The following is a 21,046-nucleotide window of genomic DNA, read 5'->3' on the forward strand; positions in this document are numbered from 1 at the left end:
CTCTTATAATACATCCATGGTACGGACGTTAGCTGTAAGCTAGTTAGCAACAGACACACCAACTGTCTCCTTTTTCCTCTCATCTCTGTATATTAATGAAGCAGATTCATGAATCTCCGGGAAACATCTTACCATCAATTTGTGCTCCGTCTGGGCAAATTTGTGTATATTTATGTCTCTTTATTGACTTTCTATGCAATCATTCTGCCTCCAAAATTCACAGTAAGACTTTTATTTTTATAAATGTTAAATAAGCTTCTGAGTGTCTAAAAGTTTAGAGCACACATTGGGGTTTTTCTCATTCACTTCAATGCATCTACTGGCCGCAAGAGGAGCTGTAACTTAAAACTTAAGTCCCTGTACTTGTTGTCAATACGAGAATCAATTCCTTGTTTTGATGGTAACCAGAGACGCTCACCACAGCTTCAGGAGAAGATGGATGAAAAGTGTTTTTTTAGTACGTTTGTTGCTGGTTTACTGTGTTGGGGTGTAAAAACATGACGGTTCCCGTCTTCTTCGTATCAGATCTGTTTTACTCACATCGTGGTTTCCCGTTCTGGCAGGAGATCTGAGCGTTGAGCTTCCTCTCCGACCTGCAGCCCATAGAGCTGATCTGCTTCAGGCAGCAGTGATGGAAGAAACAACACCTGAAGAAGAGCAGCAGAGGAGAGGAAGACGTTTAAGGAGCTTGTTAGATTTACATTGCAGTTGCCTTATGAGTGTTGGTTTTGTTTGTATCCTGTTCTCTATGAGCACATGCAGGAGGATATAAGGTGGTAACCATAAAACACAAAGAATAATATGTTTTTGGGACATTTTTACCTCAACTGGAAACATCAGTTTCTAGCTGGGTTTGCATGCCAAAGTGCACATTTGTGATGGTAAATGAAACTGCTAGTTACCTCAAAGATTGGTTAAATTTGTGTGAAAGGAGGGTTTGTTTCATGCTATTCTACCGACAGTTGGTGGTGATAACATCAGCAGTACACCAGGAGAAGAAGAAGCAGAAGAAGAAGCAGAAGATGCAGAAGCAGAAGAAGAAGAAACAGAAGCAGAAGAAGAAGCAGATGAAGAAAAAGCTGAAGCAGAAGCAACAAAAGAAGCAGAAGAAGAAGAAGCAGAAGCAGAAGAAGAAGATGCAGAAGAAGAAGATGCAGAAGAAGAAGAAGAAGAAGATGCAGAAGCAGAAGAAGAAGATGATGCAGAAGCAGAAGAAGAAGCAGCAGAAAACTAGTCGCAAATCTGGATGTTTCTCCACAGATTCATGACAGTTTTGTTAAAGGGATCGATGCAGCAGAACCAGAGATATCGTTTTTTTTATTCCACACAATCTACTTCCTCGTGAAAACCTGGTGCCTACATTACCCACAATGCAAGTGGCTAATGCAGCCTGTAGCTACAGAGGTCTGGTAACGTCACTTCTTTCTACCTCCGAACTCCAAAATTGTTTCATTTTCAAACTTGTAGTCTTCAGCCCTGAACTGATGCTGACTCAAGTGACATCACTTGAGGCAATTTATCAGATTTCACAGCAACTCCGTCTGGAGACGCACGTGAAAAATCGATGGCGTTCTCCTGAGGAGACAACACTGTCAAACACCCCCTTTAAAATTTCTGTTTCATTATATTTGATTAAGTACAATGTTTCACATCCAAATTGGCTCTTCTTCAGGTGCAGAAGAAATTTTAAAAGGTTCGACTGTGTTTTTAAACTCAGCACTTGAACTTGAATGTAAATATCACCGTTTACAGGAAAACTCCTTTTAATTGTCTCCAACTCACATATCTCAGTTTCCTTCACCTTTCATAACTAAATCTAATCTGCACACTTTTCTTTACTTGATTGTATCGTCTATAACATGTCGTCCTTTTCTCCTGCAGCCTCCGACCTGTCCAGCTGGTCCAGAGGTTGACCGCCGCCCTCCTGTCCACAGTAGCAGCCGTACATCTCGTACTCATGCGGGCATCGTCCCGTCAGACAGTGAAGCATCTCCCCCAGCGCCGCCATCTCCCGCCTGGCTCGCCCGTCGCTGCCGTACACGGTGAAGGAGCGGCTGCATTCTGTGGTGAGATCACAGGTCGGACTGCAGTTATTAATGATATTAATCAGAAAGAGTTTTAGCAGAACGTTTGTTAAACTACACTCTGTTATTAAAGTGCTGCACACAGAAGCTGCAAAACTCAGATTAAACATGAGATTTTAAAAATGTCTGCTGGTTTTTCCACATTTAAATGATCAGGCAGGATAAACTAAAGCTGATGGACTCCAGACAAAACAATATACTGCATATACTGTACATATATATCCATTACTGTTTTAATTTCATTAAGTTTATTATACATCCTTCCTCTTTTTAAACATATTTTAATATTTCAACTGTTTAAATCGCCTGCTCTGTCCTTTTTTTACACTAATTAAGCAACTTTGAGTTGCAGTTTGTGTATGAAAGATGCTACATAAATAAAGTTTATTATTATAATTATTAAAGGAGCAGTCATAGGGGACATTTTAAATGCAAGAAAACAATCAATATGTTTGACTGTTGGGAAGAGGCTCGTTCACCTTTCGTATCTTCTTCAACAAGTTGTGAGTAAAGAAAAACCTTAATTCCACCACAGAAGAAAGAAACAGTAATTTATTTTTACCTCTGCTGTCCGGTTGTAGCTGTATGTCTGTCAACCCAACAGACTCCAGCAGGGACCAGGCGAAGAACGGCACCGTCCTCTTCTGAGCCACATCCCAGTCTGCCGTCACACAAACGTGATGTGTGATTATAGATTTTATATTAATACTTAAAAGCAATGTAACTACTAACTACTGCGTTCAAATAAATGTAGGATAAAGTATCATAAAACTGAAATATTCAAGTAAAGTAGAAGTTCAGTACTTGAGTAAATGAATAAATTCCTGTCTCTCTACTTTGAATTGTAAAACAATTAGTACTGTACTTAAGAACAGTTTTGAGGTACTTGTACTTTACTTGAGTATTTCCATGTGATGCTACTTTCTACATTTCAGAGGGAAATATTGTACTTTCTACTCCACTACATTTATTTGACAGCTTTAGTTACTTTTCAGATGAAGATTTGACACAATGGATAATATAACAAGCTTTTAAAATACAACACATTGTTAAAGATGAAACCAGTGGTTTCCAACCTTTTTGGTTTTTGACGTCTTACAAAAAGCAGTGTGTAGTCGGGGTCACATTTCACATGTCTATGAGTTGTTAACAGCTCCACCAAATAGTGATTTTTCCCTCTAAACTTCTCACATGCTTTCATTTCAATAAATGTTCAAATGATCCAATATTTCAGCAAAAATCAAAGATTAGAGAAAAAGTCTAAAAACTGAAAACAGATTTGTGTATCAGAACTTTGTTTTTTCTTCTTTCCTCTCCCATTAATCATCTCACCACCCCTCAGATTTATCTGCTGACCCTTTGGAGGGGCCCGACCCCTAGGTTGGGAACCACTGGACTAAACTAGCTAACTGTATATAAAGTAGTGTAAACTAGCTCCACCTCCAGCAGCTACAACAGTAACATGCTGCTCTAACACTGATGCTTCACTATTAATAATCTAATGATGTCATATATAATAATATATCAGTCAGAGGGACCAAACCACTACTTTTACTGCAATACTTTCACTACATCAAGCTCATAATACTTATGTACTTTTACTGCAATACTTTCACTACATCAAGCTCATAATACTTATGTACTTTTACTGCAATACTTTAACTACATCAAGTTCATAATACTTATGTACTTTTACTGCAATACTTTAACTACATCAAGTTCATAATACTTATGTACTTTTACTGCAATACTTTAACTACATCAAGCTCATAATACTTATGTACTTTTACTGCAATACTTTAACTACATCAAGCTCATAATACTTATGTACTTTTACTGCAATACTTTAACTACATCAAGCTCATAATACTTATGTACTTTTACTGCAATACTTTAACTACATCAAGCTCATAATACTTATGTAATAGAGTATTTGTACGTTGCTGTATTGGTTCTTTTACTTCAGTAAAGGCTACATTCTCTGATTCTCCATCTTAAAACAGAATAAACAACATATCAGTTTGACTTTTCTAGCGTTAGTGGTGTATTAGCTCTTTTTGTGTTATAATTATGCAGCTTGCTCCTCTTTATTGGAGAGAATGTGAATTTATTGTTAATGTCAGTTGTGGGCGAGTGTTTCTTCCGGCTGTCATTAAAGGTCATAGATTATTTCATTTAACTTCTACACCCCTTCAAATATAATTAACATTATTGAACCCCTGAGAGAAACCTGCGTAATTTATTCATTTTATTTAAATTTCATTTAACCTGGCGAGTCAATGAAGAGGCCAAACAGGAAGACGTTTGGGGACTTGGAGAAAAGAGAAGGTAAGAAAGAAAAACGCTGCTTATATTTAGTAAATTTTAAAGAGTTTTTGGATCAAACTACCGTCTGTGTCTTTCTCCTGCGAGCTGTCTGTCAGTTCTCCGTCCTCACATGGAGGTTTGTCTGTCGTTCTGGTCTTTTCCTGTCTCTCCTCCTCCTCAGATTCGGCCTTGGTTGTCGTGGTTCTGGCGGACGTGTCGATACCTGATCGTGGTTTGATGGAGGTGACCGGTCTTCCTTGTGTCACCTGGGAAACGGTTCTCGTGGAAGATGTGGTTGTTGTGGATGTTTGAGGCTCCTGAACTGCAACAAGACAGAATCAGTCAGTGAGTTTAGATGCTTTGAAATGACCCGTTTACTGTCGGCTTTCTGAAGTCGGTTCACTCAGTCAGAAGCTTCAGAAACCTCCTCCCTCCGTCAGATAATGGTGGGGGGGGGCTATAACTTTCCAAAAACGGACAATCCGACATTCACACCCACTTCACACCGTGGTTGATCAGCTGTGCAGATGTGAGAACAGAGTCAGGGCTCTTTTTCTGTCACTTTTCATATGAACAGCCGAGTGCAACACTATGAGTGTCTTCCACAAGAGACAGGCTGAAAATATTCACCCTTATCTCTTTATTCAAACGATATCACGTCTCTCTCCTCTCTACGATGGCCGCCTGTGAGTGTAGCCATTTGGAACAACTGTAAACACGTATGATTTCTGATATGAGCCGACAACACATCGAACAAACCAGCTCTGACGAGTATAAACCAACCATTAAATGACATACGTACAAGAAACCAGCGACAGGTTTCCATAAACTCTTAAATGTCTTCATGTTAACCGGAGCAGTGCTTCAGGACGAGTGCTCGTGCATGCCGTTAAGATCTTCTGAACATTATTCTGTCATGTTCTGCAGGGAAGTTCAGTTTTATATCACAGCAGTCTAAGTTAAGACTCCAGTTTCAACATGTTAAATAAACTCCCATAATGTTAAAACAAGCTCACTATGGTTTGTAATGTATCTTCTGACAGCAGCCATGTTGGCTGTTGTGACCTCATTAGTCGGGGGCAACAAAATCAGGGTTCAAACTGGGCTTAAAGGATACGTTTATAATGAAGGAACATGTCACCCGGTGCAGCGGTGTGGCTCACTGATGTGTTTTTAACAACAACGCAGGTCTACAGCACAGAGGAATAAGATATATCAGGCTTTGGATACACACACAATACTTGTTAGTAGATCAGTTCATTGTTGGTTTGGATCCAAACATGAGATTTGTTGCCTATAAGAAACGTATATAAAATCAGCAGACATGTCCTTTAATCTGCCCAGCTGTCTCATGCAAATGTTCCTGACAGTTTAAGTGATTCTGACACTTTCTGCAACAGATGCAAATTTCCAAGATGGTGCAAAAGGTTTAATTAATTCCGCTCACTTGATGTGCTAATGATATGCTAATTAATTTCCCAAAGATTTTTTCCAGTTGAACTGCTGCTATGCTGGAGCGGCCTCACCTTGGCTCAGGGGACGGAGAGGAACAGCAGCTGCAGACGGTGTGAAGTCTTCCCATGAACCGTCAGCAGTGGTGGGCGACGCGGCGCTGCTTCTGACCGGTTTGGTTTCTGGGAGCGAGCTTCTCGTTGGAGACTCTGTTGTTGCCCTGGTGATAATCTCTGGGTCCGGGAAAGTGGCTGCTATCACAGTTCACAAACAGATTACAAAGTGAGGAGGGGGGGGGTTGGGGTTTTCCTGGCTTTATATGGAAATATAGACATTTCTGCACCAGTGAGCTGACCTTCAGTCTCCCTCAGAGAGCTTGTGTTCTCCTCGACATCCTTCTCTCCTCGCTGCTCTGAAGCTGAAGTCGGTGCAAAGGTGACACTTTCTCCACCTGAAGAGAGCACAGATGTAAGATATTAATACATTAAACCACGCAGAAAGAAAAACTAACTTTCTTTTTTCTTCCTGTTTGTGGTAATTTATGTGTGGAGTGAGCCCCTCCCCCCCTCCACCTCCTCCCCCCTCCACCCTTCAGGCCTCAGACACCTGTCAAAGCCTCCGTGTGTAATTATAGACGCCTGCGGGCATTGAGAGGAAAATAAGCACTTAAGCACTTAAATGTCTTTTACCTGACAGCAGGAGTTTGACACTTAATTAAATCATCTTGCAGCTTACTGTGTTTTTCTTTCAGCTACGGAGGGAATAGAACCTCCAACTCCAACAGGAAGTGCCTTGCTCTGAACATTTATTGCGAGCAGTCAGACCGGAAATAAACCAACAGTTGATCCAGATTATCTGGAGGTCAAAGTGGAAGCAGGAAGTGGATCTGTAAACTGCAATGGATGGTTATTATTAACCCGTCTGTCTTTAATAGTTTCACTAAATTAACTTGTTTTTATTCACCACTTAGGTCCAATTGTTTCTACTTTGCCCTTCGTTGGTTTAATGTGATGCTACTGTCAGTGAAACTCAACACTTCCTGTTGATGTATCACATTAAAATCTAACCAAGAGAGCCACTGGGAGGCTTTTAATGTGAAATGTCTCTTCAGGAAGTGCTGAGATTCATTCACATGAGCTTAAAGATGACATATTCTGCACATTTCCAGAGAGGAATCAGCTGGAAGTAATAAGTGAGAGCAATATTTCTGTTTAGGGATGCACAATATTGGATTTTTTGCTGATATCTGATACCGATATATGCACATATTTTTTCCCAGCTGGCTGAGGAGACTATTACACATGCAAGCATAGATTGTACGTATGATCAAGAAAGACAATATATGAAGGAAGAATTTAGGAAGACTGGAGTTCAGGAGCTCAGTGTTAAAACTTTAATGAACCTGCCCAGTGGGAGCAGCAGTAGAGTTTTCATTGAGTTTATTAGACAGACAGGATTAATGTGTGTCTAATAATCTCTGGTCCACACTCCGGATCAGAAGGTGGCGGTAATGTACCTAATACGCTGGTTGCCAACCGCCGTTATAAACCAAAAAGACCCCCCCCCCCCCCCCCCCCCCCCACAAAAAAAAAAAAAACAACAGAGTGGTACATCCTGTCAGCCGAGGTGTTTCCTATCTGTGCAGCCGAATTTAGCAGCTCCTCTGCGGACTGTTTCATTTCCCCCTGGCGGTCCCAGTGCTTCCTCCACAGGGTCCACTTCACTCAAAGTGGGGGTCGATGCTCTGGAGAGCCGGGGCTAACATTAGCTGGGAGGCTAGCGGAGCGTTAGCTGCAGCATGGCCAGAGGGAAACACAGCCAGCTAGCCTCTCAGCTAACGTTAGCCCCGGTTTGTTATTCAGGTTAAAGTGGGAAGAAGCAGCAGATCTGACGGGCAGCTTGAGTGAAGTGGAGCCTGCGGAGGAAACACCGGGACCGTCAGGGTGAAACAGTCCGTGCAGGGAAGCACAGTCAGGCGGAGAAGGAGAAGGTGACAAATCGGCCTCATAATCAGCAGAAATGGCCGATACCGATATTTCATTTTAGAGCTGTTATCGGCCGATACCGATGACGTGCCGATAATATCATGCATCCCTATTTCTGTTTATGGGAAAACTCTAATTTTGAATTAAAAGCAAAAAAAAAAAAAAAGACAGCTAGCAGATCAGAAAACAGCAAAGCTTCATACTTAATGATGATAAAATATACGTATAAATCAGAGGAAGTTAGGAATAAAGGCCTGTCTCTAATAAAATAGAATCCCCACTCACCCTGCTCATCTGATGCTTCCTGCTCCCCTTCATCATCATCATTATCATCATCATCATCATCATCATCCTCTTTTCCATCTTCTTCCTCCTCTTCCTCTCCTTCTTCTTCAGATGACATCACAGACGTCGTGTTGGATGTGGGTGGAGTTGTGATTGTTGGTCTGATCAGTGATTTTATGACTGAACCTGCAGAGACGTCAGATAAAATTAACTGACAATTCATTTAAAATATTCAACTATATTTAACGATAAAACACAGTTACATTAAAGATGTTTTAGTTCAACAAACAAATCTTTAGTTGGGGAGAATTTTACAAATGTTTATATTAATATAATTTTTGGAGCTTTATAGCTTATTACTGCACTGAAACTGCACTATAACTGTTTCTGTCTATTTGTATTTTATTTCATTTTATCACATTATTTAAATATTTTATTCTTTTTTTTGCCTGACGTTCTAACTCATGACTGCCTTATTACAGCACTTTGAATTTATTCAATATTTTTTGTAGTACGTTTCTGTTTTTCATGATCAATCCTACGTAGACGTTTCTTTTAGTTGTTGCAGTTTTGGAGCTTTTTGTTTCTATCTTGACAATTTTGTTTTCATTTTTATTGAATTATTTAACTTAACATCATATTTGACTTGTTTTGCTTTTTCTTGTTTTATTGATCAAAGTGATTTTAAATTGCTGTTTGTTTTACTGTTGCTGTTGTTGTCAGTAGCAACCACTGGAAGCTGATGGGAAGTATAAGTTATATATTTATCAGTAAATGCAGTAAAAATATTTTTTTAAAATGGAAGAAATACAGTTTTATGCTTAATTAAACTGAAGCAACATCTAGATTTTTTTACACAAATTCTACAAAACAGACAAACAGTTTATTCATTAACCTTCCTCAGATGACTCCGCCGGGGTGGTTGACGTCAGCTCTCTGGGAGTTGTAGTCCTCAGAGGAGTTGTAGTCCTCAGAGGAGTTGTAGTCCTCAGAGGAGTTGTAGTCCGAGTGGACGGTGTGACGTCGGTGGGGTGTGATGATGATGATGATGGTGGTGTTACAGTCTGAGTCGTCTCCATGTTTTCATCAGCGGAGCTCAGCGAGGAGAGTTCGGTCGTCTCCAGTTCTGCTTCGCTCAGAGTTTCTCCGTCAAGGTCGAACGAATCTGAAGCTGCGACACAGTTTGATAATCATTTGATGTTTTGACAGTGTGCGCATAGATGTTTGTTTCATAACTGTGATGCTATAAAATGTAAATAAAACATTTGAAACACAACTACACTGAAATAGTATGATTTGGTTTTCACATTATTAGAGTTTAAATTTGATTTAAGTCTTAATATTTACATGCAGGAGCTTGTTATGACTAATAGAGATATTGTCATAATTTGTTTCAGTTGTGTTCAGAAAAGCAACTTGAAACACTGATTTACACTTATGGTTATGACATCACAGTTATAAACGTCATGGCTGAGTTGTGAGAAAAACCTCTGCTGCTCCTTTACAACTCCAGTAAAGAAATATTAAAGAATATGACATCAGAGAAGCAGACGAGTTGTAAACAAATCCCATATTATCTAAACCAATTACTTTGAAGTGAAATTAAACTGAAACGTCTGTAATAATCGTCCACTGTATTATAAAAGTGTACGTACGGTAGGTCAAACAGGAAGTCATTCACCAAAAGCTTGCAGCTGATTGGTTGATAACTTTAATGTTACTTTTAGTTGTTTTCTAAATAAGTGGAAAACAGTTTTTTTTATATATAAAAGCATCTTTATGGCATGAAATCCTGCTTGTGCTACTGAACATTACATTTCATAACATTAGACATTATAAGCTCTATGTGGTCACACCAGACCAGCTGAGACTGTAACAGCAAAACCCTGATTAATAAAGTAATTATGAATTCATTTAGTTTGAGGATTGTGTTATTTCTTCAAACATAGTTATTTTAAATGTAGATTGTTCAGAAAGTCACACAAGACAAATGTTTTTGTCAGTTTTTCTTTCTGTCGTCTTGTTTTTGTTTTTATTTTTTCTTAGAGATAAAATGAATCACTTCCTGTATGTCAGAAAAGAGCAAACAGACTGTTTAGAGAAGTTTTCATGAACTAAACATCTGATGAATCACTGTTCAGTTACAGAAATCATGAAAACATGATCACGTCATCACGATGTTTAAAAAACAACTGCTTCTTTCTATAAAAGTCTAGAGTACATTCCTGTTATCAATCAGAGAGACAGACGGTATTATTGGCTCACCCGCGCTGCGTGCTGGAGGATTGTGGGTCGTCTCTTCCTGCTCGAGCTCCTCTTCCGTCACAGTTTCATTCAAATCTGTAAAAGCAGCAACACATTAGAGACCAACAGGAAAAAAAAAACGTCTGAGCCAAGTGAGTCATCGAGCGGCGGGAGACAAACAGCGGGGAAATTATTTCTGGTGTTTTTGGAAGCTAAGCTACATGATGGTCAGCGTCTGCCAACATGTAATTATGAGCAGCTTGGAAAAAAAACAAAAAAAAAAAACAACACAAGCCAGAAAAGTACTTCAGAGAGAAACACAGGAAGTATGTTCAAATGGAAAATAATATTTCTGTTTTTACCTTTAGAGACAGAACTCAGGTGCATCTTCTCTTCTTCTTCTTCTTCTGTCTCCTCTGCACCACCGGTACCTTCCTCAAACTCCTCTGAGGATAAAAAAAGAGAAGAAGAAGCACAATTAACACACAGAGATGGTAGAAGTGTCCAAGATCACAGCAAATGATTGTATCGGTAAAAACATATGAAATGCTTTTAACTCTGGTGTAACACAAACATATATCTGTTGAATTATACTGGAAGTTAGTAGAAATTGTTTAATCTGCTTTATTTTCTGCGTTACATTATTTTCTATTGCCATTTATACTCCTCATACATACAGTCTATCTATGTGTTTGACTGCCAACAAAATAATATATTTTAACCTTGTACCTGAATTAATCTAATAATAAAATATATCTGAACTCCTCCTTTAAAGAAAATAATAAAGTAAACCTAAACAGAGGCTAAAATAGAAGCTTTGTAACTGTTTTGTAGTGTCGTAGTGTCATCGTATGATTAGTGATCACACACACTCACACAGTTAGCCGACACTCTACAAACCACTTCTGAATATCTGAATACAAAAACTTTTGCCAGGATAGTTTTTTATCAGCAGTTTTTTGTTGAGGTGTATAATTAAAATATGCATATATAATGAAATACATGTTTTTTATAGTCCATAGAGGGGGGCAAACCTGCTCATGCTGAAGCTCACTATAGGTGGAGCTGCAGCAACCTGCTAAATTTGACTAAACAAATTAAAAACTGAAATTTTCCACAATTCACACCTAAAATTCAAAAATGAGCATAACTGTCTAAACGCAGATTCAGATGCAGGTTTAAAAACATGTCAACATTAAAAAAATGAAATTAAGAGGATTGTCCATCCTTGGCAAGAACATTTATTCACCATCATGACCGACATTCCCCACATGGAATAATACGATTTGATTTTCACCGTGTTATATAACAACTCTGCATCTTTTACAGCTTGGACCACATATACAGGAGTGTGTTAGACCCTTCTATCTTTAAAGGGGACCTATCATTGCACATTTCCAGCTCTAGATTTTTATTCTGGGGCTCTACTGGATCATCTTTGCACGATTCACAGTTCAAAAAACAGCTTATTTATCTTATACTGGCTCTTTATGCAGCCCCTCAGTTCAGCCTCTGTCTGAAACAGGCCATTTTAGCTCCTGTCTCTTTAAGGCCCCGCCTCCTGATGAGCCCACTCTGTTCTGATTGGTCAGCTTCAGGAAGCGTCCTCCGGGTCTGGAGGCTACGTAAACAAACTATAGTTTTTTCCACTTCTTTTTCTTGTTCTTTACTCAAAATGTCACCTTCTCAAATACATCCGTATATATTCAAGCCAGAATCTGATCTGAAATATGACCGTGGACAACGTGAGCAACACATAGAAAAACCTTAGCAACAACCTTAGCAACCAAGGCTATGGAACAGAATAGCACAAATCTGATGTCAACTCATCGGCGAGGTAGAAAAAACCGTCACAAACAGAGTTCAGGGCAGGTTGAAGCCCTGACTTTTGACTTGCAGGCAGCATTTCTAAATACGTTCACCTTTGACCTTGTTTAACATCTGACATCATAACAGTATAATAAATAACAGAAAACTATAAAAAGCATCATAGGTCCCCTTTAAATCCTGCAGGGTTGGCCCCTCTGCCTGTCCCCCATGTTCACATCTGTGACCTGCAGCCAATTAGAGATGGTACCCGCAGGCGTCAGCGGGAGGGGCGGCAGGCCCGGCGGTGGGGTGATGAGGTCACTGTACATTCCAGCGGTGTCACTCTGGTTATCTACTCTGCTGGTCATTAGCAGGTCCATCTCTGCTGGTCAGACACAAAACAAACCAGACTTCATTTAAGAGTCACAGCTCAGATACAGAAAGTTGTTGTTTTTCTGCCTCATGTTTGAGTGTTGAAAAGAGAAACCTGCATCACTCCATCGTATTTAATTAATTAATAGATTTAAGGAAATGTAAATCACAGTGGTCTCTTTGTAAACACACTTGAGGATAAAAGCTGCTGGATGGTGGATTTTTAGTCATGTTGGTCAATCCATCACTTTGGTCCAGATGGAAATATCTCAACAACTGTTTCATGGACTGACTTTATATTTAGTTCAGACATTCATGGTTCCCAGAGGATGAATCCTAATGATTCATCCTAATTTTTTCTCAAGCTTTTGAGGTTTTGGCATGTGGTTTTTGATGATTGGGTTCACTTGTTAAATCTATGGTTACACACTATATATGCTCTTACATTCACACACACACAATATCACACCTATATGCTGTTGTATACATAAGAGCTGCAATGATGAGTTGATTAATTGATGATGAGAAAATTAATCGGCTACTATTTTGATGATCTAATAATCATTTTAGTCTTTTATTTTAAGCAGAAATGACAACTATTTGCTGGTTTTAGTTTCTCAAATGTGATGATTTGAAGCTTTTTTGTGTCATACATGATAATAAACTGAATAACAAGACGTGTGAAAACGTCACCTCGGTCTCTAAGAAATTAAAATGGACATTTTCACTATTTTCTGACGTTTTATAGAAAGACTCTGCTCTTGTATTGAGTTTTAGTTTTGTGTTTTGTTTTTTTTATTACTTTATTACTTTATTTGTGATGTGAAGCATCTTTTAGTTTCCTTTTATTATAAATATCATTATTTTGTTACAATCTGAGAGAGGAACATCACTTTTTTATAAACTGGCAACTCATAAACATGTATACAACCTGTGATGAGTCATCGTATTAGGCTGCAGATTTTCATTATCAATTAATCTTTTGGTTTCACCAATCTATTAGTCCATAAAATGTCAGATAATAGTAAATTAAATAAAAATAATTTAAAAAAACAAAGAGAAAAACAGCAGTTTATCATATTTGCGATGATGAAATCAGAGAATTTACATTTTAATAAGACATAAATGATTCATTTTCTGTCAATTAAATAGTATCATAGTGCTTTCTTTTTGGTTGTAAAACAGGTAATAAATACTTTGAGAGCTTCCATATTAAATATGATTTCATACACATCTGACAGCAGTGAATGAGTTTGTCATATAACTACATGTTCATATCAGTTTTATCATTAAACACGTCCCAGCATGTCTGTTTATATCCCAGAAGCTCTTCAGGAATAAAGAGAAGAGTCTATCTTCTCACTGAATTCTCACACTACAGTTTCAAGGACTCAAGTATCATAAAACTCTCAGAGCTAAACTTAAAATTCTTGTTTTCCCCTCTTGAGACGCAGAGCTGTGCTGAGTGTAAACACGGAGCTTTACAGTGTGAGCTCTGCCACACAAACAGGGCTGTTACCTGCTGACAGGAGGGAAGAGTTGGAGAGCAGGAAGCTCAGTGACTCGTTCACTGCTGAGAGAACATCTGGAAATAAAAAGACAAGGACGAGTTCAGACCAACAGATACAGGAGGAATAAAGTATGTGTGTAAATATTCTCCACAGTGTCAGTTCAACAGAAAGCCTGAGGCTGTTTGAACTTCAGTGATCACAGGATTAAACTATTTCACTAATTAAAGATGCTCAACATAAACCGAAGTTCCCCAAAATCCCAACGTTTTCTCAATGTTTGGATATTTTGAATTTAATTTGTAGGACTGTGTTGTAAAAAAAAATCTCGTTATACTCTTTAATACTCGACATGAAACATCAACAAAGGTGCAGGTGAAGCTGATCTCAAGGAACTTTTCCTCTGAAGCCTTAATAACCTCCTCTTCCTCAACTTCTCCTGGTTCTTATTGAGAGTACAGCATCTATATTTGGAGCTAAAGGATCAAAGGAACTCTGTACAATCGTTGTTGGTTTTTTTTCCAGCTGTGCGTGGGCGGGAAGCTGCAGGATTAAACTTCAAGAGGTCACTGTTTTAATTGGCTGAGAGCCACAGAAGTCGAATCGATCGCTTCCTCGGATGTGACGTCGCTGACCTGCTCGCAAACCGACGCGGCGTCCCTGCTAACGCGGCGTCATTCGATCGGGTGTTTCAGTTGACGTCACTCAAGACTCACCTGCTCCTCTGAAGGCTTCGTCGGTGCCGCTGAGCGGATCTGAAACAGAATCAGACTAATGAGAGATTCAGTCTGTTGTTCGGTCTCTGTTCTGTCAGGCAGGAGCAGTGTTAATGAGCCAGACTGCTGCTATCACACAATATACTGCGTGAACTTTATTTATGATTTAATATAACTCAACTCAAGCAGCAGCCTCAGCTACAGCATGTTTTATATTTTACTTTTTAAGGTTTGATATTGTGCTTACTGTATCCCAGTTTACTGCACATTTAGAGCTGAGTCATTCAATAATATATCAGGCAATGATAATATTGTACCATGTTATAAGATTAATATAAAAATTGATATAAAGTAGCATTAAAGCTGATCTGACTCTTCTATCTGATTGAGATTAATAGTCTCTACATGTCAGCCATCATGTTCTCCTTACTAATGATCTCTGGTTTATAATGTACAAATCGTTTTCTAAAATATTTTCTGTAATATGTAGAGAGATAATATATTTAAAGATCCCTCCAGACAGGTTTTTCCGCAAAAAAAACCCTCAATTACGTTGTAAGAAACTACATCTCCTCCTTCATGTAAAAACCCAGAATCTCTGAATATGTTTATAAGTTTCATTTTAAAGGCTGAACTGCCAACTGAAGGAACTTTTCCCCAAATATATTTAAGATATAATTAGATTTTGTCCCTTCTCCCCAGTTTTATCTGCACTTACAGTATTTTTCAGACAAAGCAGTGAAATAAAAGGAGGTGAATAGTTGGAACTAGTGGATATGTTTGACGTTCTGCAGGATGTTTGATCTCCTCTGATGAAGTCACCTGTGTGATTTGTAGCGGAGCAGGACGACTCAGCGAGGCCTCTTAGTGAAGAGTTGTATGAGCTCTGAGTCATGCAGTCAATGGCGGCCTGATCGCATTCACAAAACCTCTGCTGGCACCGATCAGCAGCGTCTCAGAGATTAAAACAAAGACCGTAAATTAGTGCATATCATTCAAAGACAACACAGAGATGTAATACTCATTAATCATGTTGCAAAACTTCAGGATCAGTGTCAAATATTCATTTCTTCTTATGTAACAGTGGAAATAATGTTGAAGTTTCTTCCATTTCTTCACCATTAAAAGGTTTTTTGGGGTTTTTTACTTATTTGAATGACGGTCTGAGGATAGAGGATGTTGTATTGATCTAGAGTAGTTCCTCTGCAGATTTTACACCTGCTTTTCCAAGACATTACATTTCTGACACAGTTTCCTGCCACAGTGGTCAGTCTGGTCGGTGGCTATTTCCATTCCTTCCACCCATATTTTGCACATCTAAAATAGAGACGCCTTAAAATATTTATTGTATTAGCCTGAAGACACTATTTTCAGCACTTTTCTTCCATTTTACCAGTGTAAAACCTCAGTGGAGTCTTTTAATAAATAAGAAGAAATACAGTTTGGCTGTTTAGGGCCTAATGTATGGCTTCAAACCCTCAGTAAATATCCCTGTACGAGTCTTACCACAGGTGGTGTTTGCTGCTGAACAGGTGAAGTTGTTTGGCAGGAGAGGCAGCTCCTGTCTGCAGGGGGCAGCATTCTGGTAACACAACCTGTGAGTCTCACAGCAGCTGAAGCAAAGAAGAAAAGAAAGAGGTGATTTTTACCAACAGAGAGAGAGAGAGAGACTCCAACTGCAGTAAAATAACATACAACCAGTTGAGAGATATGATTATATATTTATCAGAGACAGCAAAGTCACACCATCAAATGTCACAAATGGTGGAGCTGAACTTACTGACAGCACGCATTTGTAGTTTCAAGCCACACAAATCTTTTATTTTCAGACTTCATATTTTGAAGGTACGTCAACTTCAGCTGAAGCTCTTCAGTACAAAGAGCTTTAGTTGCTAAATAAAGACTTTGGTCAAGACATCTTTGTCAGGTGTCAAAGAGGAAGATTAAAACATCATCCATCTCATCTCCGAACTGTGCTCAATGTGGCATTTTGGAGGCAGATACTGAACGGTAGAGCATCAGATGTCCATTAATCTAAAGAATAAACTTTTTGTGTGCTCTTAAACTGACATGTCTACAGTTCAACCAGCATCTGAATGAATTTTGAGGCCTGAAGAGGTGAAACTATTTACTAAATCAAAAAGCAAAGTCGCGAAGGTGAAGGTTAGAGGAATCAACAGAGGTATATTTTTGTGTCTTCCTCTTTTCTGGCCTTGTAATCATCACATGAACCATCTGATTTACGCTGAGGGAGGCTGGAACTACAGGTGGGGAACCACCGATATATAAAATGTGTACTCCCTCACAGCACAAAATGAATATCAGTGTCTTCTTAATCGATACCATTGACTCGCCAATTTTTAAAAGCTTCACGTTCCTGCAAACAAAACCCTCCAGCCCACTTTACACACACACCTGCAGCCAGCCGCTGAATTCGATTAAGCCACCATGCTGTATTTTGAATTCAGCAGCTGTTGCAGCCGCCTCCTGCTGGGATCTGAGTCTTACTTACACGTCCAGAGGATCCACGGGGTTCCCAGCTGCCACATATCTGCAGGAGCAGCCGTAATCTTCCAGGTCACGCGGACAAAGACCCGACGCACAGCGGAGCTTCAACGCAAAATTCAGCAGCGAGGGCGAATTATCGAAGAGCGAGTGGAGCCAGGTGAAGCGGAGGCCGAGACAATCTGTAAGAAGAAGAGGAAGAAAACTGAGGAGCCGAAAAACACAGAGGCTGCGAGAACAAACCTGAATAATTTCACTCTTTTCTCCGATTCCATCTCGTTCTATCTTGCAGGTGGAGAGAGGAGTGATTTAATCATAGATAATCCTGTTGGCAGGGTCGTTTCAATAACCCGAGTCCAGAGAAGCATGCAGGGCAGAAAATTATTTAGGCCACAGCTCTCCACATGCCAGATGTACCCGCCGTGTTGATTAGGACTAGAGGTGTCCGAGAACATCACAGCTTGTGAAATCAGTCGACCTTGATGTCAACAACAGCAGAAAATATCACAAAGAGTCAGTCGGCGTTAAAGCAGCTGGACAAGGAAGGAAACAAGGCGTCACTGTGACCTGGACGAGACGCTGCTGCTGCTCTTCAGCCTGCAGATAAAGTGATCCGATTTACTGAATAATAGCTGCTTTCATTTATTTTATATTTCAAAATTCTGCTCATCTCATCTTTATCTAGAAGGTACTCAGATATCAAAACCACCAAAGCTAAACTCTCCCATCTGCTGTTTTACCCAAAGACATCAAAGAAAGCTGAATTATTTTCTTTACCGAGCGAGTCATTGTTGTAGAAGTCAAACTTGTGATTTTTGTCCTTGTGAATGAAGTGATTTCATCGACATATGGCTGTAAATGTTTGTAGTTCGCGGCCTCACGTAGAACAGCTGCTGTGTTCAGTTACTGGGATAGAGGTGTGTTCCAGTAGCCTACTGGTTAAGACGCACGCCACATAACCCCAACGCCCACTGTCTGAATCTGACAGCGGACGTTTGTTGCATCTTGCCCTCCATCTCTCCCTTCATTTCATGTCATATCTACATTGTCCCTATAATAAAGGAATAAAACACCACCCAAAAAATTAAAAAAAAAAATTAAAAATGATTGGAATAGAAAACCAAATAATGACTAGTCTTCATGGTTGTCCATAGATACTTTTCAAACCATTCATGCAGAATAATACACTTCACTGTCACATTCATTTAGTCTGCTGAGCCGTTACAATTTTGATATTTAATTCTTCAAACATTAACACTTTAACAAATATCCACTGATTTGTAATAAAGGTTGTCCTGAAAATGAGGGAGATTTTGGGGCAATTAAGGTCTGAAACTGTTTGTTTTTTTGATTAATCATTTCGTCTGTCAGAAAATAGTGAAAAATGCTCATCATAATTTCTTAGAGTTTAAAGTGACGTCTTCAGATGTCTTGTTTTGTCAGATCAAAAGTCCAAAACCCAAATATAAGATATTCAGTTTACTATCATGTGTGACATATGATAGTAATAGTAATATTGTTCTATTTCCTTCAGATGAATCATATAATTTTCCAGAGAAATTACATTTCTAAACTGTAGACGAAAATTATAAATGTTTCTGGTCCAGAATGACATTCAGGCTGTAAAATTGTTTAATTATTTTTCTTGGGCTAAAAAAAAAAAAGAATATATTAATACATTAACTCTGTATTTTCATATAAGAGATATCTATCAGAGTTAAACAGTGCGTTAATAAATGTTAATTGGTGTTTGGCCCAGATATTCAACTATATATGACAGTCAAGACACTGAATCCCCAACAGCACTCTGACCTTTCTGTGGAGGAAAACTTGTTAATTCCCTACGGAGTCAATAAAGCATCACGCTAAGTCAAACAAAAAGCTGCGTTGACTCATCTTTTGAACTCAGTGAACCAACGAAATCACTGACTCTGATTAGCTGACTCATTAATGGATATGAAGCGAGGCTGTGTGTCTCGTGTGACGGTCTTATTGCTCACTGTTTATTACATAATGTTTTGTTCTCACCCATCATGTGAACTGTGTTTGGGTGGCTGGTCTCTGGGTCCGGGCAGAAGATGGAGCTGGCAGAAAGTGCTGAGGACAAAAAGAAAGATGAGTAATTACGCTCATGGTTATGTGATTTATGGACGTCCACATTAAACACATCAATAAACTGATAAAATGTAAATCTTGTTTCATTAGTTTAATTCTTCAAAACACATAAAACTGTCATGGAAAAGACTGTCAGCTTCAAAAAGTTCCTTATTTTAACAAAACAAAACTCAATTATATATCTAATGGTTGTACCGCTTTTTAACAAGGTACCTTTGGTAAAGGATTTATAGGTTGTATATGGTCTTAATAATGAGTTATAAATCATCTACTAATGCTTTATTGATTAGTTATAATACATTTAATGATAATACATTTGGCTTTTGCCAGTAAAAAATGGCCAACATGAGCACGTTGTGCACATTTCTGTTCCCTATTTATTCATCATGCTAACGTTGTTTTCAGTTAACTCAGAAGATCCGGTCGCGGTTTCAAGGCGAAGTTACCATTTTGTTTTTCTCGAGGTTTGAGGAAATATGTCAATTTAAGAGTTTTTAATTCTGTAATTTGACTTATAACAACAACTTGCTTTTTTGCATTTATCTCATCCTCACTTCTCGCCACTGTTGAGGCCCTTGTTTCTGCCGCTATATTTCATGGATGTGGCTGCGTAGGATGCTCCCGTTCTTAATCTCAAATTGGCGAAGTAGATTTTTCAATAAAGGAAATATCCATTAATGAGCACAACTCATGTTGTACTCACAGTACTTGTTGGGCTGCAACAAGCAATTTCTCCATAGAACCACATTATAAAAGAGACACCAGTAAAACCTTCACCAAGACACCTCAAACTGCAAACAAGGTCAGTTATTACTCTTTGTATTACAAATGTTTAAACCATAAAGGTTTTAGTTTTGTTTAACTTTCCCAGAGTCTAGAAAATCACCTATAAGAGAAACACTAATGAGCGTGTGCAGTAAAGTCACCCAGAGACCAGAAAATGTTTTAGGCTTAAGCACTCGGTGAGCAATTTTCATTCAAGTGAATTGGCGCCATTTTGGAGAAATAAACCTATGGCACAACTCAAGATTTATTTGATTCGCTGTAAAAGGCGGTTGTTCAGAGGTCCACACCAAGTCATTAATAAAGGGTCATATTTTCTCACGCAAGTCATCTGCAGTTATAAAAGGTAGTAGAGAAATGTTCTTATAATAATCAATCAAGCAGTAAATGCTAATAAATTATTAGTAAATGGTAATTAGTAAAGAGCTACAAATAATTTTCCCAACGTGGCAACCCAAAAGTTGTTCTTATAAATGGCTTATAACTGATCTTTAAAGCATAGTACTTTATTTATTAGCAATTACAAAAGCAATAAGTGAACTCTTGTAGCATTACTGGATGCTAAATAAATGATTCAAATTCAAATGTTACTGTCCAGTACAGCAGCTGATTAGGTGACTCATTTATCTCAGACAAACAAACAAGGTTCGGCTTATAAAACAGAGAAAATACATTTTAGTAATAAAACTCTTGCTCTGTGTTTCTGTTTTTATCCAGTAGTCAGATTTGGCAGGAAATTTGTTGCATATCTTTACAGCATCAAACAGGAAGAGGACGCTGTTCTTCCAGCGTGAGCATCCAAAGATAAACAGAAGAGGAAAAACTGCCATTTTCTTGTTAAAGTCTGTATGTTTACACCAGTTTAATGTCTTTAAGTCAAC

At 38.7% G+C, this 21,046-nt stretch overlaps 1 protein-coding gene across 1 annotated transcript in view; it reads right to left on the bottom strand.

Moving 5' to 3' along the window:
• The window catches only part of oc90 (otoconin 90), a 28,526-nt gene that overhangs the window by 3,767 nt on the left and 3,713 nt on the right, over positions 1–21,046 (bottom strand). The window contains exons 2-18 of the mRNA XM_042429473.1: positions 19,296–19,351; positions 17,275–17,449; positions 16,269–16,375; positions 15,585–15,716; positions 14,763–14,801; positions 14,058–14,123; positions 12,435–12,551; positions 10,720–10,803; positions 10,379–10,453; positions 9,009–9,284; positions 8,114–8,299; positions 6,199–6,294; positions 5,918–6,097; positions 4,474–4,713; positions 2,647–2,745; positions 1,890–2,061; positions 541–647 (exon numbers count right to left, since the gene is read on the bottom strand). Coding sequence (XP_042285407.1) covers positions 541–647; positions 1,890–2,061; positions 2,647–2,745; positions 4,474–4,713; positions 5,918–6,097; positions 6,199–6,294; positions 8,114–8,299; positions 9,009–9,284; positions 10,379–10,453; positions 10,720–10,803; positions 12,435–12,551; positions 14,058–14,123; positions 14,763–14,801; positions 15,585–15,716; positions 16,269–16,375; positions 17,275–17,449; positions 19,296–19,302 — 2,158 coding nt within the window. The 5' untranslated portion in view covers positions 19,303–19,351. The remainder of the gene's footprint in view (positions 1–540; positions 648–1,889; positions 2,062–2,646; positions 2,746–4,473; positions 4,714–5,917; positions 6,098–6,198; positions 6,295–8,113; positions 8,300–9,008; positions 9,285–10,378; positions 10,454–10,719; positions 10,804–12,434; positions 12,552–14,057; positions 14,124–14,762; positions 14,802–15,584; positions 15,717–16,268; positions 16,376–17,274; positions 17,450–19,295; positions 19,352–21,046) is intronic.

The sequence above is a fragment of the Thunnus maccoyii genome, chromosome 12 (assembly GCF_910596095.1).
Source record: "Thunnus maccoyii chromosome 12, fThuMac1.1, whole genome shotgun sequence".
NCBI classification, from domain to species: Eukaryota; Metazoa; Chordata; class Actinopteri; order Scombriformes; family Scombridae; genus Thunnus; species Thunnus maccoyii.